The sequence below is a fragment of the Amblyraja radiata genome, chromosome 18 (genome assembly GCF_010909765.2).
Source record: "Amblyraja radiata isolate CabotCenter1 chromosome 18, sAmbRad1.1.pri, whole genome shotgun sequence".
Taxonomy (NCBI): domain Eukaryota; kingdom Metazoa; phylum Chordata; class Chondrichthyes; order Rajiformes; family Rajidae; genus Amblyraja; species Amblyraja radiata.
The window spans coordinates 27388098-27402616 of record NC_045973.1 but is presented as its reverse complement, the minus strand read 5'-3'; the positions used below and the strand labels follow the sequence as shown (position 1 = coordinate 27402616).

The following is a 14519-nucleotide window of genomic DNA, read 5'->3' as shown; positions in this document are numbered from 1 at the left end:
CCCCACCCCCCTCCGATCCCTCTAATCCCCACCTCCCCCACTGCTCACCTCCGCCTATCCACCCCCACTATCTCTCCTCGCCTCCCCCACTGCCCTCCTCTCCGTCTATTCCCCACTCCCTACCTCCCCCACTCCTCTCCCTCTATTCCCCCTCCTCCCCCACCAGACAGGAAACAAATTAAAAAAAGAGGAAGAGATAGATTTCTCCATGGATTTTGGATTGTAAGGGAATTCCACATTTTAGATGGTGCACACTGCCATTCGTCATGGGATACATTCTGAACCTGAACCGCCTCTTGGCACAAAGTTCATCCATCGAGGTTGTGTCCAGATACTTTCTGGGTCAGCAGGGTCACCTCCTGGACCAAGGACAAGAAGGGTCAACTTTAGACACAAGGTAAGGCACTTGCAGTGAGAAAAGTCAATGCTAAGCATTTCTTCCTTCCTGCCAATAGCAGGAAGGTGATGATACCCTCAGTGCCTCAATGCCACACACAAGTTTGAGTTATTTATTTATTTACTTTTGCAGATAGTACAGATGAAAACATTGACATCGTTTTTACTCAGTAAAGTTTCTTCAGCACGTAGAAATTGGTCTTGGTCCCATCCCACCCCACCCCTATCTCCCACCCAAACCCCCTCATAACAAGATATTTGACGTCAAGACAAATTGGAAGAATTGCATGAAACGAGTTTCATATTGACTCATTCTGCCATCGGCGGCAGTCTTTGTATGAGCCACTTCCTGATCAGCACCTGCAGTTCTCTGGTGATGCTTGGTGCCTCGTTGTGCAGCTGGGCAAAAGCATCCTTGAAGATCTAGCAAAAGAAAGGACAGTAAATCAACGGTGGCACAGCGGGGATGTGCACTAATCAACCACATCACCTCTCCTCAGACACAATCCCACGTGGTATGAAAGGCAAAGGAAGGCAAACGAGACACAAGAGACTGCAGATGGTGGAACATTGGGCAAAACACCAACTGCTGGAGGAACTGGTTTGAGGGGCACAGTGGTGCAGCGGTAGAGTTGCTGCCTTACAGTGCCAGAGACCCAAGTTCAATCCTGACTACGGGTGCTGCCTGTAAAGAGTTAGCACATTCCCCCTGTGACCTCTGGGTGTTCCGACTTTCCTCCCACACTCCCAGGTTTGTAGGTTATTGGCTTTGGTAAAATTGTAAATTGTCCGTAGTGTGTAGGATAGTGTGAGTGTGCGGGGGGGGATAGCTGGCCGGCACGGACTCAGTGGGTTGAAGGGCCTATTTCCGCGCAATATCTCTGAAGTCTAAAAGGCCAACCCAACGAATCAGGATGGTCCCACTTTAAGCTGGAAGCCACGGGAATGAAGCAATTACCTTCATAGTCTTGTCCTTGCTTGACACGGACGTATACAAGAGGATGGAGCCGTTAATGTCGCAGAGTTTGTCAAACTCGCCGTGAGCGATCAGCAAGGGTATTTCGATTAATGGCAGAAATGCTTTAACCTTGGCCACGGCTTCCAACACCTGGACGGTAAACCGCATCCTGTAAGGCCCAAGGCTGTGGAGAGGATCATCCACCATCTTCTGCACCTGAAGAAGCATAACCGTGGCATGTGAGGGACATGGAGAGAGGCGGGACCGACAGGCCGTTCCTGTAAATCACTAAAACACAATTCATTTTGTCTTATAGTCTTACAGCAAAGAGCATGGTCCATTGTGTCTATCCCAAATCGCACATATACTGTACTTGCAAACTCCGTGCAGACAGCAAGTGTAATCAGGATCAAATGTGGGTCTCTGGTGCTGTAAGGCAGCAACTCTACCGCTGCTCCACCATGCCGCGCTGAAGTGGCGGGTTAGGGTGCATTTAGTCCTAACTGATCACCTCAGGTTTACATAGAACATAGAACAGTACAGTGTAAGAACAGGACCTTCGTTCCACAATGTACAGAACATAATCCCAAATTAAACTGCTTATCTGACTGTACATGATCCATATCCCTCCATTCTTGGCATATCTATGTGCCCAGATAGCAGGATGGAACCTGGGTCTCTGGCGCTGTGAGGTAGCTGCGCCACTGTTCTGCGCTCATTTGGTGAATGCTTCTCTTGTTCACAGATAAATTGCAGATAATTTTGCTGATTGGAACGAGCAGCTGTAATCTGCAGATTCGGTCATGACCTTTCACCCAATGGCCTTTGAACCAGTGCCACCGTGATGGACATCTGTCAGGGACCGAGTCATGTCATGTACTGCAGCCTTTAATCTCTTCTTCCTGTTGTCTCCGTCTCAACATCTGTCCACAGTCCTGATACACAGCTCCACAGGGAAGCAGGCACATCACTAAAGGGTGTGTGAGAGTCCTGGCACGGCATTGATGAATATTCTTAATCCACAGCGTGCTTGGGAGTTTTGCAATGCGCAAAAATACCTGGAAAGCATATGTTCTCTCAGCTGTTTATAGCTCCACCCAAGACCGTAAGATATTGTAAAGGGCGGCATAGTGGAGCAACAGTACACAGCGGGTCGGGTAGAACTAGTGTACGGGAATTGCTGGTTGGAGCGGACCCAGTGGGCCGAAGAGCCTGCTGCCACACTGTATCTCTAAACTAAAATAAATTAAGATGTGGATGTTGCCCAGACCATAACTCAAACCACTCTCCCTTTCATTTTGCTTTGCCATCGAGAAGAAGGTACTAGGTGCCTGAAAACGGTAACATCCAGGTTCATGAGCAGCTTCTTCCCAATAACCATCAGGCTATTAAACACTATAACCTACAACTAAGCTCCAAACTATAGACTTATTTTAGTTTAGTTTAGAGATAGAACGTGGAAACAGGACCCTCGGCCCACTGAGTCCGTGCCGACCAGCGATCACCCATTCACCAGTTTTATCCTACACACTAGGGACAATTTCCAAAGCCAATTAACCTACAAACCCCCCACCTCCTTAGAATATGGGAGGAAACCAGAGCACCCGGAGAAAACCCATGCGGACACAGGGACAACGAACAAACTCCATACAGACAGCACCCGTGGTCAGGATCGAACCCAGGAATGAGGCGCTGTGAGGCAGCAACACCACTGTGCCATCCCCACTTGGGAGCATTGTTTATACCTTTGCACTATTATTATTTGCTTTTTTATACTGAACTTTTTAAATTGATTATAATGATGTCTGCAGAGTACTTTATTCACATATCTGTTGTGTTGCTGCAAGTAAGAATGTCATTGTCCCGCTTTCAGACATATGACAATAAAACACACTTGACCCTAGCCATGGTCCGTGTGGTCTCTAGCCATCCGTGTGGGATCAAGATGCAAAGTTAAGGGCCTGTCCCATTTACGCAACTTTTTCGGCACCCGTCATAGGTCGCTACAGGTCGCAGAAATTTTTCAACATGTTGAAAATCCAGCGGCGACCAAAACAAGGTACGACTCTTTGGGCGACTACTCATGACCATACAGGCTTCACCCCGCGACATGTCGCCAGGGTGTCGCCTGTATGGTTGTGAGTAGTCTCCTAGTCACCCAAAGAGTCGTAGCGTCTTTCTGGTCGCTGCTGAATTTTCAACATGTTGAAATGTTTCAGCGACCTGTGACGGGTGACGGCAGTCGCCAAAAATGTTGCGTAAGTGGGACAGGCCCTTTAGACAGTGCCCAGCTCATACATGCCTTCACTGAATACCCACTTCATACAAGTGAATAGAAAACTTACCTCCTCTGGTGAACTTGACAACCATTGGGGATCCAAATGTCCCAAGACAAAGTTCGGCATCAGGTGATACATCACTTTGGCACAAAACATCTGGAGCAAAGAAAGCAAGGACATCTGGGTAAGTTTATGATTCTGAAGAAGGCTCCTGAACCGAATGTGTACTGTGCGTTTCTCTCCACAGATGCTGCCTGACCTGTTGAGTTCCTCTAACACTTTTGGCTCAGGATTTCAGCATCAGCAGTCTCTCGTATAACACACCTGGTGGGCCGCTGCCTGCAGAGGGAAGTTCGGAAGCCCGGAAGACCGGAGGGTCGAGGAGCCTTTGGTGGCGACGGATACGAGGAGTGGGCTGTTAGGAGAGGGTCGAGGGTATTGCCTCCACCGCCTTCAAGGTCGGCTGCAGGAGACGCCCCCTGGGGCACAGAGGCAGTCGCCAGAGGAAAGGGACGTCGGTTTGCGAGCCTGCAGCAGCCTGGGGCTTACCTTGGCCTACCTGGATCAGGGGCGCTCCAGTACTTCCAAAAAGTGGACCGGACTTTGGACTGTTATTTTTCTTTGTAAACGGTGCCAAAATATGGCGACTGTGCATTTATGGTTGTGCAAAATAATTTCACTCTGCTGTGCATACAAGACAATAAAGAACTGAGTATAATAGTTGGGAAATCATGTTGCAATTATGTAAGATATTGGTGAGGCCGCGTATAGAGTACGTGTTCAGTTCTGGGCACCATGTTATAGAAAGATGCTGTCAAGTTGGAAAAGGAATGGAGAAGATTTACGAGGATGTTGGCAGGACTCAAAGGACTGAGCTATAGGGAGAGGTTGAGCAAGCTAGGATTCCTTGTAGCGCAGGAGGATGAGGGGTGATCTTTATGAGGTGTATAAAATCATGAGAGGCATGTGAGGGGTAAGTTTTTCCCACAAAGGGTGGTGGATGGATGGAATGATCTGCCAGATGAGGTAGTTGAAGCGGGGACTATTGCAATGTTTAAGAAACAATTAGACAGATACATGGATAGGATAGGTTTAGAGCGATATGGCCAAACGCAGGCAGGTAGGACTAGTGTAGAAGGGACATGTTGGTCGGTGTGGGCAAATTGGGTTGAAGGGCCTGTTTCCATGCTGAATGACTCTATGACATTGAACCATTCAAGTTGTTGGCATTCATGTTTCAAGATTGTAACAATTACCCAATTTAACTATGTATTAGCTGTAAGGAGAGATTGGACAAAATCTGGAGCATCGGAGGCTGAGAAAAGACCTGACAGAAGTATATAATATAATGAGGTGTAATGATAGGGTAGACAGTCAGAAGTTTTTTCCTCGGGTGGAAATGTCAAAGATTAGAGGGCCTAGCTTTAATGTAAGAGGGACAACATTTAAAGTAGATGTGCAGGGCAGAGGATCTGAGGATGGTGGGTGCCTGGAACGTGCTGCCAGAGGTGGTGGTGGAGGCAGATATGATAGTGGTGTTTAAGAGGCTTTTAGATAGGCACATAGGAATGCAGGGAATGGAGGGATATGGATTACATGCAGGCAGAGGAAATGAGTTAACTTGACTTTGACTTGACATTAGACAATAGGTGCAGGAGAAGGCCGTTTGGCCCTTCGAGCCAGCACCGCCATTCACTGTGTTCATGACTGATCATGGCAAGGACATTGTGGGCCGAAGGGCCCGTTCCTGTGTTGTTCGATGTTCTATGATATAAGTTTGAATAAGGTCATACATCATGCTTCTAAACTCCAAGGACCCGAACTGCCCAGCCTCTCTTGATAGGACAACTTTCTCTTCCCAGAGATTTGCCTGGTGAATTAACATGCAATGCTATGATATGCATCTTTTCGTAAGGTGACCAAAGCTTTGGGCAGTATTCCAGGTGTTTCCTCACCATCTACAGAACCCTTCCAATAACGGTTGGCTTTTGACAACAAATGAAATATAATTTGCTAGGATGCCCATGATTGGAGTGTAGCCAAAAAAACATCATAAAGGGCCTGTCCCACGATGCGAGTTCACCCAAGAGCTCTCCCGAGTTTAAAAAAAATCAATGTCGTGGTACCTCATCACGAGTATTTTTTTACTCTTGGAAATTTTTCACACTGTTGAAAAAAGGTCACGAGTTTCCGCGTTTCCCGAGTACCTGCCGTTAGCATTACGAGACATCCACGAGCTCCGATGTACCTGCTACATACATTCTACGTACTTACCACGAGTTTGATTTTTTTTTTTTAAACTCGGGAGAGCTCTTGGGGGAACTCGTATCGTGGGACAGGCCCTTAAGACATAGGAGCAGAATTAGGCCATTGAATCTGCTCCACTATTCAATCATAGCTGATCTATTTTTTCCCTCTCAACCTAATTCTTCAGCCTTCTTCCCATAATCGTCGACATCCTTACTAATCAAGAACCTGTCTATCTCCACTATAAAAATACTCATTGAACTGGCCTCCACAACCATCTGTGGCAATGAATCCCATAGATTCACCACCCTATGGCGAAAGAAATTCCTCCTCACCTTCATTCTAAAGGTTTGTTCTTTTATTCCGAGGCTGTGCCATCTGGTCCTAGACTGTCCCACTAGTGGAAACATCCTCTCCACAGCCATACTATCCAGGCCTTTCACTATTTGGTAAGTTTCAATGAGACCCCCCGCCCCCCCCCCCCCCATCCTTCTACACTCCAGCGAGTAACGGGCCCAGAGCCGTCAAACGCTCCTCATACGTTAACCCAATCATCCCTGGGATCATTCTCATAAAACCCCTCTTGACCCTCTCCAGCACCAAGACATCCTTCCTCAGATATGGGGCCCAAAACCGCTCACAATATTCTAAATATTTGAAACTCCTCCACACGCAGCAATCCTGCAAGACAAATTCTTCATTTTAATTTTAAGGCTGTTTGATTTTTGTTTGCTAAGGGAATTTGGAAGAAGGGAGTTAGACAGTCACAGAGCTGTATGGTATGGAAACAGGCCCTTCAGCCCTCTTGTCAATGCTGAATTGACTTATTTTGATGGAGTTAGGTAACAGCCCAGTTGTACAGGGTTAGAGTGCTGAATAGCTTCATTCTCTCCACACCTTTAATTTAGAGATACAGATACAGTCCAGAAACAGGCCCTTTGGCCCACAGTGTCTGTGTCACCCAGCAATCACCCCGTACAATACACACTGCATAATTTACAATTTTTACCGAAGCCAATTAACTTACAAACCCACACATGTTTGGAGTGTGGGAGGAAACCAGAGCACCTGGGGAAAAACCATGCGGTCACGGGGAGAACATACAAACTCCTTACAGACAGCATCCGTAGTCAGGATCGAACCTGGGTCTCTGGCGATGCAAGCCAACAACTCTACCGTTGCACCACTGTGCTGCCCAATATTGGTGCCCACTGTCAAGATAGAGCTGCAACACGAACAAGGGTCGGAAGTGGTCTTTAATCAAGTGTCGACAGTGTAGTGTTGGTGACATTTGGAGTATTGCGCTCTATAAAGGAAACCTTTAGATGGGAAGGAATTATTTTAGCAAACTCTTCAAGGAGATTGAAACATCCGTGGCATACTAACCTTAAATGGCGTAGCTGATTCGGGATTCATTTGCACTAGAGGAGCAATAAAAATCATCCCAGCAATGTTTTCAGGTTTCTGGATCAACACATTAATTGCAATCAGTGCTCCCTGAAATGCAACAAAAGATAGAGTGACAACAGCATCCAGAGATGAACGCAGCCTTTAATCTAGTGTCGACTTAGTACTGTGTTGGTGAGAAGACACTTGGAGTATTGTGTTCAGTTTTGGTCAACCTGCTGTAGGAAAGAGTGTAGAGAAGATTTACAAGGATGTTGCCAGGACACAAGAGCCTAAGTTATAGGAAGAGGTTGGGTAGGTTGGAACTTTATTCCTCGGAGTGCAGGAAGCTGAGAGGTAATATTATTTAGTGCAGTGTACAGATACAACATGGAAACAAGCCCTTCGGCCCACCGAGTCCACGCTGACCATCACCCGTTCACACTAGTTCTATGTTATCCCGCTTTCTCATTGCACACTAGTTCTATGTTATCCAAGTTTCTTATTGAGATGTCCATTAGTTGTTTAAAGTCTTTACTAAGTATTTTTCCCATGGTAGGGGAATCAAGAACTAAAGGGTATACCTTTAAGGTGAGAGAGCAAATCTTAATAAGAACCTGAGGGGCAACTTTTTCATTTAGTGGGTGGTGGGTTTATGGAACGAGTTGAGGCAGGTACTATAACAACATTTAAAAGACATTTGAACAGATACATGGGTAGGAGGCAGAAAATATTGTGGTATTTAATGAGCTTTTGGATGAGCATATGGAGGTTTAGGTCCGTAAATCCCTATATCCTTAGCCAGCAATTGGCCTATCAGGGAATCATCCTGCCTGAGATAATCTGTTGCCAGCTCTGATTTGTCCTGGTCTTTTATTGCATCCAGTTCCCCCTCCCTACAATCAGTCTGAAGAAAGGTCCCAACCTGAAACATCACCTATCCATGTTCACCAGAGATGCTGCCTGACCCACAGAGCAACTCCAGCACTTTATGTCTATCTTTGATACAAACCAGCATCTGCAGTTCCTTTTTATTACATTGGCATCTGAGTTTAGTCTGTTGTACATGCACTGAGGTACAGTGAAAAGCTTTTCCCCCCCATACTAACCAATCCGTGGAAGGCAATACATGATTACAACAAGCCATCCACAGTGTACAGTTACAAGATAAAGGGAATAACATGAATAACGTTTAGTGCAAGACAAAATCCAGTAAAGTCTGATCAAAGATAGTCTGAGGGTCTCCAATGAGGTCGATGGGAGGTCAGGACCGCTCCCTAATTGGTGAGAGGATGATTCAGTTGCCTGATAACAGCTGGGAAGAAACTGTCCCTGAATCTGGAGCTGTGCGTTTTCACACTTCTGTACCTCTTGCTTGATGGGAGAGGGGAGAAGAGGGAGTGAGTGGGGTGAAACTGGTCCTTGATTATGCTGGTGGCCTTGCCAAGGCAGCGTGAAGTGTAAACGGAGTCAATGGAAGGGAGCTTAGTTTGTGTGATGGTCTGGGCTGCGTCCACAATTTGCTGGTCTGACCCCCAGGTCCTAATGTATCCACCACCAGTGTCTGCTTACCATGGAGTTGCTCAAGATGTAAAGAGGCAGCGTAGGGTAACGTTCTCTCATCAAATCGATGTGCTGTATGCAGTCTCGGATGTAATTACCGAATTCAGGCACGCTTAGACGAGCCCCCTCACTGTGCCCGTGGCCAACTATAAGAGGGAGAAACAAAGTCTGAGACATAGAAGGAGATTTACTTCTAAACTTGGTGAGCGCCCTCTTCTTCACCGGCCTGTTGTGTGATCCCTGCACAAAGGAGCCGTGATAAAAATGGAATAAAACAGGCAATAGGGGGGAGAAAGGTAGAGGGAGAGAGGGAGGGGGGGGGGGGGTAAAGAGGGGGAGAGGGAGAGAGCAAGAAAGAGAGAAGACACAAGAGTTTACAATCTAGAGCAAAACACAAAGAGCTGGAGGAAGGGAGCCTTGTGGTGGTACAGATGGTAGTCACTGCCTCACAGCACCGGAGACCCGGGTTCGATCCTGACCTCCGGTACTGTGTGTGTGGAGTTTGCGCATTCTCCCTGTGACCGTGTGGGTTTCCTCCAGGTGCTCCGGTACAATAGATACCAAACATTGCTCTGGATACTAAAAAGTTAACACCATATACCAATATGTTTCCATGTATATTGGATATGAATGATTGAACAGATTTTAGGATCATGGTTCTGAACAAATATCACATTTCCAAATCCAGAGCTAACAAACAGCTCAGACCAGATTGTGATTGTTTATCAGCTGTTTCTTAGACCTCTGTTGTTAGCAGACTCAGTCAAAGTCTGCTGGCTACATATACATTCTGATCGGGGCTGGTGGAATCAAGGGATATGGGGAGAAGGCAGGCACGGGTTATTGATTGGGGACGATCAGCCATGATCACAATGAATGGCGGTGCTGGCTCGAAGGGCTGAATGGCCTCCTCCAGCACCTATTTTCTATGTTTCTATGTTTCTAATATGGAGGGTGAATTCCAACTCTGAAGAGGCTCTAAAAGCCTTTGAGAATTTGAAAAGGGCTCTACTGCAGGCAGCAGCCTTGGGAAGGCCACTTTATGACTGCCCTCTCCGGATGCTCCATTGCGGTTCTTACCCAGAAACATGGAGACAAACATCGACATGCAGCCTACTACTCCTCAAAACTTGTCCCTGTAGCACAGGGGCATCCCATTTGCACACAGATCCTGACTGCAATCTACAACAGTTTACAATCAACTGCTAATCTGACCTTTCAACAAGCGATTACAGTGTACAGTTCTCACTCAGTTGCTGCCTGACTAGGACAACTGCAGACCCAACACCTGGCCATGGCTTGACAAAACAAGTACGAAATATACCTGTTAAATAATCCTAAATTACAGTTTAAATATTGCACCACTATTAATCCGGCCTCATTCCTGAGGACCATGGGAGTGCATCAATCGGGCCTAGGAGAAAGGCTTTCTGGATATGTCGTTGTAGATCAGACTGGAAATAGCGTGGAGGCGGCTGCTACCTTCGAAACACCATTCTCTGCCCAGCAAGCGGAACTGTTTGCCCTGATAAGAGCTTGTATAAAAGGGAAGGATTTGAAAGTAAATATATATATACCGACTCAAGGTATGCATTTGGAGTAGTTCACGACTTTGGCCAATTATGGAGGATTCTTAACTTCAACAGGAACACCAATATCCCACTAATAATTAGTGTCAGATCTACTACAAGTTAAGATGTTGACGAAGCAAGTTTCAGTGATAAAGTACAGTGCCCACACCAAGGGCCAAACCCCGGTAGACATAGGGAATCTTTGTGCTGACTAGAGATGTCCCGGGAGCGCAGGGTGGTTGTGCCTACAATGATGTGGCAGATTAAAAGTAAATGTGAAGACAGGTCTCCCTTGCAAAAGCCAATGCCAACCATCCAGGAAAGTATTTGGTACAGGAGGAGGCTCCTGATAAAGATATAAGATTGTGGAAGCAGCTTTAGGTTGCACAATTGGTTGTATGTCAGGATTGTGGGTTACTCCAGCAGGACAGACATGTAGTATGGGTTACAGAATGCATGCAACTCACTGTGGTGCTAGAGCAATTGGCAATGCTCTTTCGGCTACTTGGTGGCATCCAAAATTACAGACTTTGGCTCAGAAAGTTAGTAGCTGTTTTCTTATTTGCCAACAAGATAATCCTGGGAAAGGAGTAAGTTGTGAGAATGGGAAAACACCTTTACCCATGGGTCCCTTTGAGACCCTCCAGATGGACCAATTTGAGTCGGAAAGGTGCTAAGGATATAGGTATGTACATGTGATTGTCGACATATTCAGTAAATGGATTGAGGCCTACCCAACACTTGACAACAAAGTGTCTACTGTTGTCAAGGTGCTTATGCGAGAAATCATCCCCAGCTTCGGCATTCCAATTCGGCTAAATTCTGATAATCTGATAAGGGGGCAGAGGTAGCTGAATAAGTGGATGCAACATGATTTTCAATAGACATTTGGACAGACATGTGGATAGGAAGCGTTTAGAGGGCTAGGTGCCAAATGCAGGTAATTGGGACTACCCGATAATGTTAACTTGGTCGGCATGGACAAGGTGGGCCGAAGGGCTTGAAACTGTGCTGTATAGTTCTATGATGCTGCTGTTTTTAAACACCTTACTAGTGGAATGGGGTGGAAGATTGCAACCTTCACGTGGTCCACCCTGTTTCGACGAATGCAATCAACCCGGCGTGCACATTCAAATAAGATCAAATAGAACAAGTTGTCCTACAATTTTAGGCTGTGCACGCCATACGTAAGAAGAAGAAGAAGACTAGTGGAATTACATGCTGGATTTAACCAGGGAAAAACCCATCAGTCTGAAGAAGGGTTCCAACCTGAAACGTGTCTTATCCACAGATGTTACCGGACCCGCTGAGTTACTCTATCATTTTGTGACATTTTGTGTAAACCAGCATCTGACTTTCTTTCTACGGAGACGGCACTTACTGTAATCATGTGAAAATACAAACATGGACAGATTCGTGAAGATTGGAGTGATGTTCTTGAAGCACCCACTGTGTTCCCCTCCACCATGTAATATCATCATCATCGCTCTGGGAGGGATAGATGAGAGAGGAATTGACAAGCAGGAAACCAGTTATCAACCCCAATTCAATCTCATTCAATCACACTGATCAGACTTCCATCAGTGACTCATGGAGCGACACGGTGGCATAGCGGTAGAGCTGCTGCCTCACAGCGCCAGACACTCGAGTTCGATCCTGACTACAGGTGCTGTCTGTACAAAGTTTGTACGTTCTCCCTGTGACAACGTGGGTTTTCTCCAGATCCTCCGGTCGTTCCTCCCACACTCCAAAGATGTGAATGTTTGGAGTGTTAATTGGCTTCTATAAAATTAAAGTGAATTGGCTCTAGTGTGTAGGATAGTGTTATTGTATGGTGGGCATCAACTCGGTGGGCCGAATGGCCCGTTTCCTCATTGTACCTCTAAAGTCTAAATACTCCATCTACACCACGCTGCCTCGGGAAAGCAGACAACATAATCAAAGGAAGGATGTCATAAGCTAGAAAGAATGCAGAGCAGATTTACGAGGATGTTGCCAGAACTCAAGGGCCTTGAGCTACAGGGATTGATTGGTTGGGCAGGCTAGGACTTTATTCCTTGAAGGGCCAGAGGCTGAGGGTTGATCTTATAGAGGTGTATAAAATCATGAGGGAAATACATAGGGTGAATGCACAGTCTTTTACCCAGAGTGGAGGAATAAAGAACCAAAGGACATAGATTTAAGGTGAAGGGAAAGATTTAAGAGGAACCTGAGGGGCAACTTTTTTCACTCAGAGGGTGGTGAGTATATGGAACGAGCTGCTTGAGGAGATAGTTGAAGCATGTACTATAACAGCATTTAAAAGACACCGACAGGTAAATGGATGGGAAATGGTTAGAGAGATATGGACCAAACATGCACAGATAGAACTAGCTTGGATGGGGCATCTTGGTCGGCATGGGCAAGTTGGGCTGAAGGGCCAGTATCCATGCTGTATGACTCTATGACGTCCCACCCCAGTCATTCCTTCTTCTCCCTGCTCCTATCGGGCAGAAGGTACAGAGGCTTGAAAGCGCGCACCACCAGACTCAGAACAGCTTCTTCCCCTCTATTATCAAGCTTCTGAAAGGTCCTTCTATGCTAGGGTACAGTTTCACCTCTCCTCTGTAGCCACTTGAACCTCTCACCATCTGCTGTTGTTCATGTGACCTATCTAAACTCAACCAATCCAAATCCACAAGTAGATCGCTGGTAGAGCTGCTGCCTCACAGCCTGTTACGGGCGCTGAGTTACTCCAGCACTTTGTTTCTTTTTGCTCCAGATACCAGCATTTGCAGTTTCATTTGTGTCCCTGTTATAAATATCACCTGATACCTAAGGAAACTGCTCTCTCCTCAAACCAATGTTAGTCGTTTAACGTTTATCATCAATTCCTTCCAAATGTGGTTGAAATTGAAGATGCAAGGATGTGCAGGTGCTCGGTTACTAAAAAAAAAAGACACAAAGTGCGAGAGTAATTCAGTGGGTCAGGCAACATCTCTGGAGAACATGGATAGTTGATAAGGTGCACTGACGAATGATGGTCTTGGCATTTCGTCAGGCAGACTTTGTGGTCTGAAGGGCCTGTTTTTGTGCTATACTGTTCTATGTTCCATGTGATGTTTCAGATCAGGTCTTAAGAGAGGTCTCACCCTGAAATTACACTTATCCATGTTCTCCAGTGATGCTGCCTGACCTGCTGAGTTACTCCAGCACTTTGTGTCTTTCTTTGGTTGAAACTGACGTTGATCTCATCTGCACAAAACTCCACACAGGATCACAGACTCCGTGGGTCAGGCAGCATCTCTGAAAAACATTGATAGGTGTGGTTTCAGGTCAAGACCTTTCTTCAGACTCAAAACGTCACCTATCCATGTTCTCCAGAGATGGAGCCTGACCTGCTGAGTTACTCCAGCACTTTGTGGGTTTTTTTATTTATAAACCAGCATCTGCTGTTCCTTGCATTTCCAATGGTCCAAAATAATGAATCTATGGGGGCGAATCAGTGGAATTCATTGCCACAGACAGCTGTGGAGGTCAAGTGGTTGGGTGCTTTGAAAACAGAGATTGACAGGTTCTTGAATAGTAAGGATGTCAAAAGTTACAGGAAGAAGGCAGGAGAATTGGGTTGAGAAGAAAAGGTAGATCAGCCAAGATTGAATGGTGGAGTAGACTCGATGGGCCAAATAGCCTCATTCTGCTTCTGAGTTCATAAGTTATAGGAGCAGAAGTAGGCCTTTTAGCCATCAGTCTACTCCGCCATTCAATCATGGCTGATCTATCTTACCCTCTCAACCCCATTCTCCTGCCTTCTCCCCATAACTCCTAACACCCTTACTAATCAACTATGACATAAACTTATGAAGCCTAAATCTTAATAATTCAACATCTCCACCTTGATTTCCCCTCAACTAAACATTGTTCAATTTAACTCCACAGCAAAACTCACCTGGGAGTGGTGATGGGTTCCCAGTATCTACAGAATAGATACGTCCCATCCTTGTTGACAAAGTGCGGGAAATTCTTGTAAATTAAACCATGGGGGCTCACACGGTTCTTCTTGGGACTCTTACAACACCAGCCGCCGCCCATATCATTAAAGGCCAGGGAGAGGGATCAAGGCAGGGGCTGGGATGGGGG

The 14519-nt window shown here is 46.1% G+C and overlaps 1 protein-coding gene across 1 annotated transcript; it reads right to left on the bottom strand.

The window, feature by feature from the left end:
* Positions 1-502: 502 nt before the first annotated feature.
* LOC116983577 (monoglyceride lipase-like) lies at positions 503-14471 on the bottom strand. Its single transcript, XM_033037361.1, has 7 exons — positions 14329-14471; positions 11782-11888; positions 8839-8975; positions 7267-7377; positions 3700-3789; positions 1355-1570; positions 503-819 (listed from the first exon to the last, which is right to left on the bottom strand). The coding sequence occupies exons 1-7, from the start codon at positions 14469-14471 to the stop codon at positions 706-708; spliced, it is 918 nt and encodes a 305-aa protein (XP_032893252.1). The 3' UTR covers positions 503-705.
* Between the last annotated feature and the right edge of the window lie 48 nt (positions 14472-14519).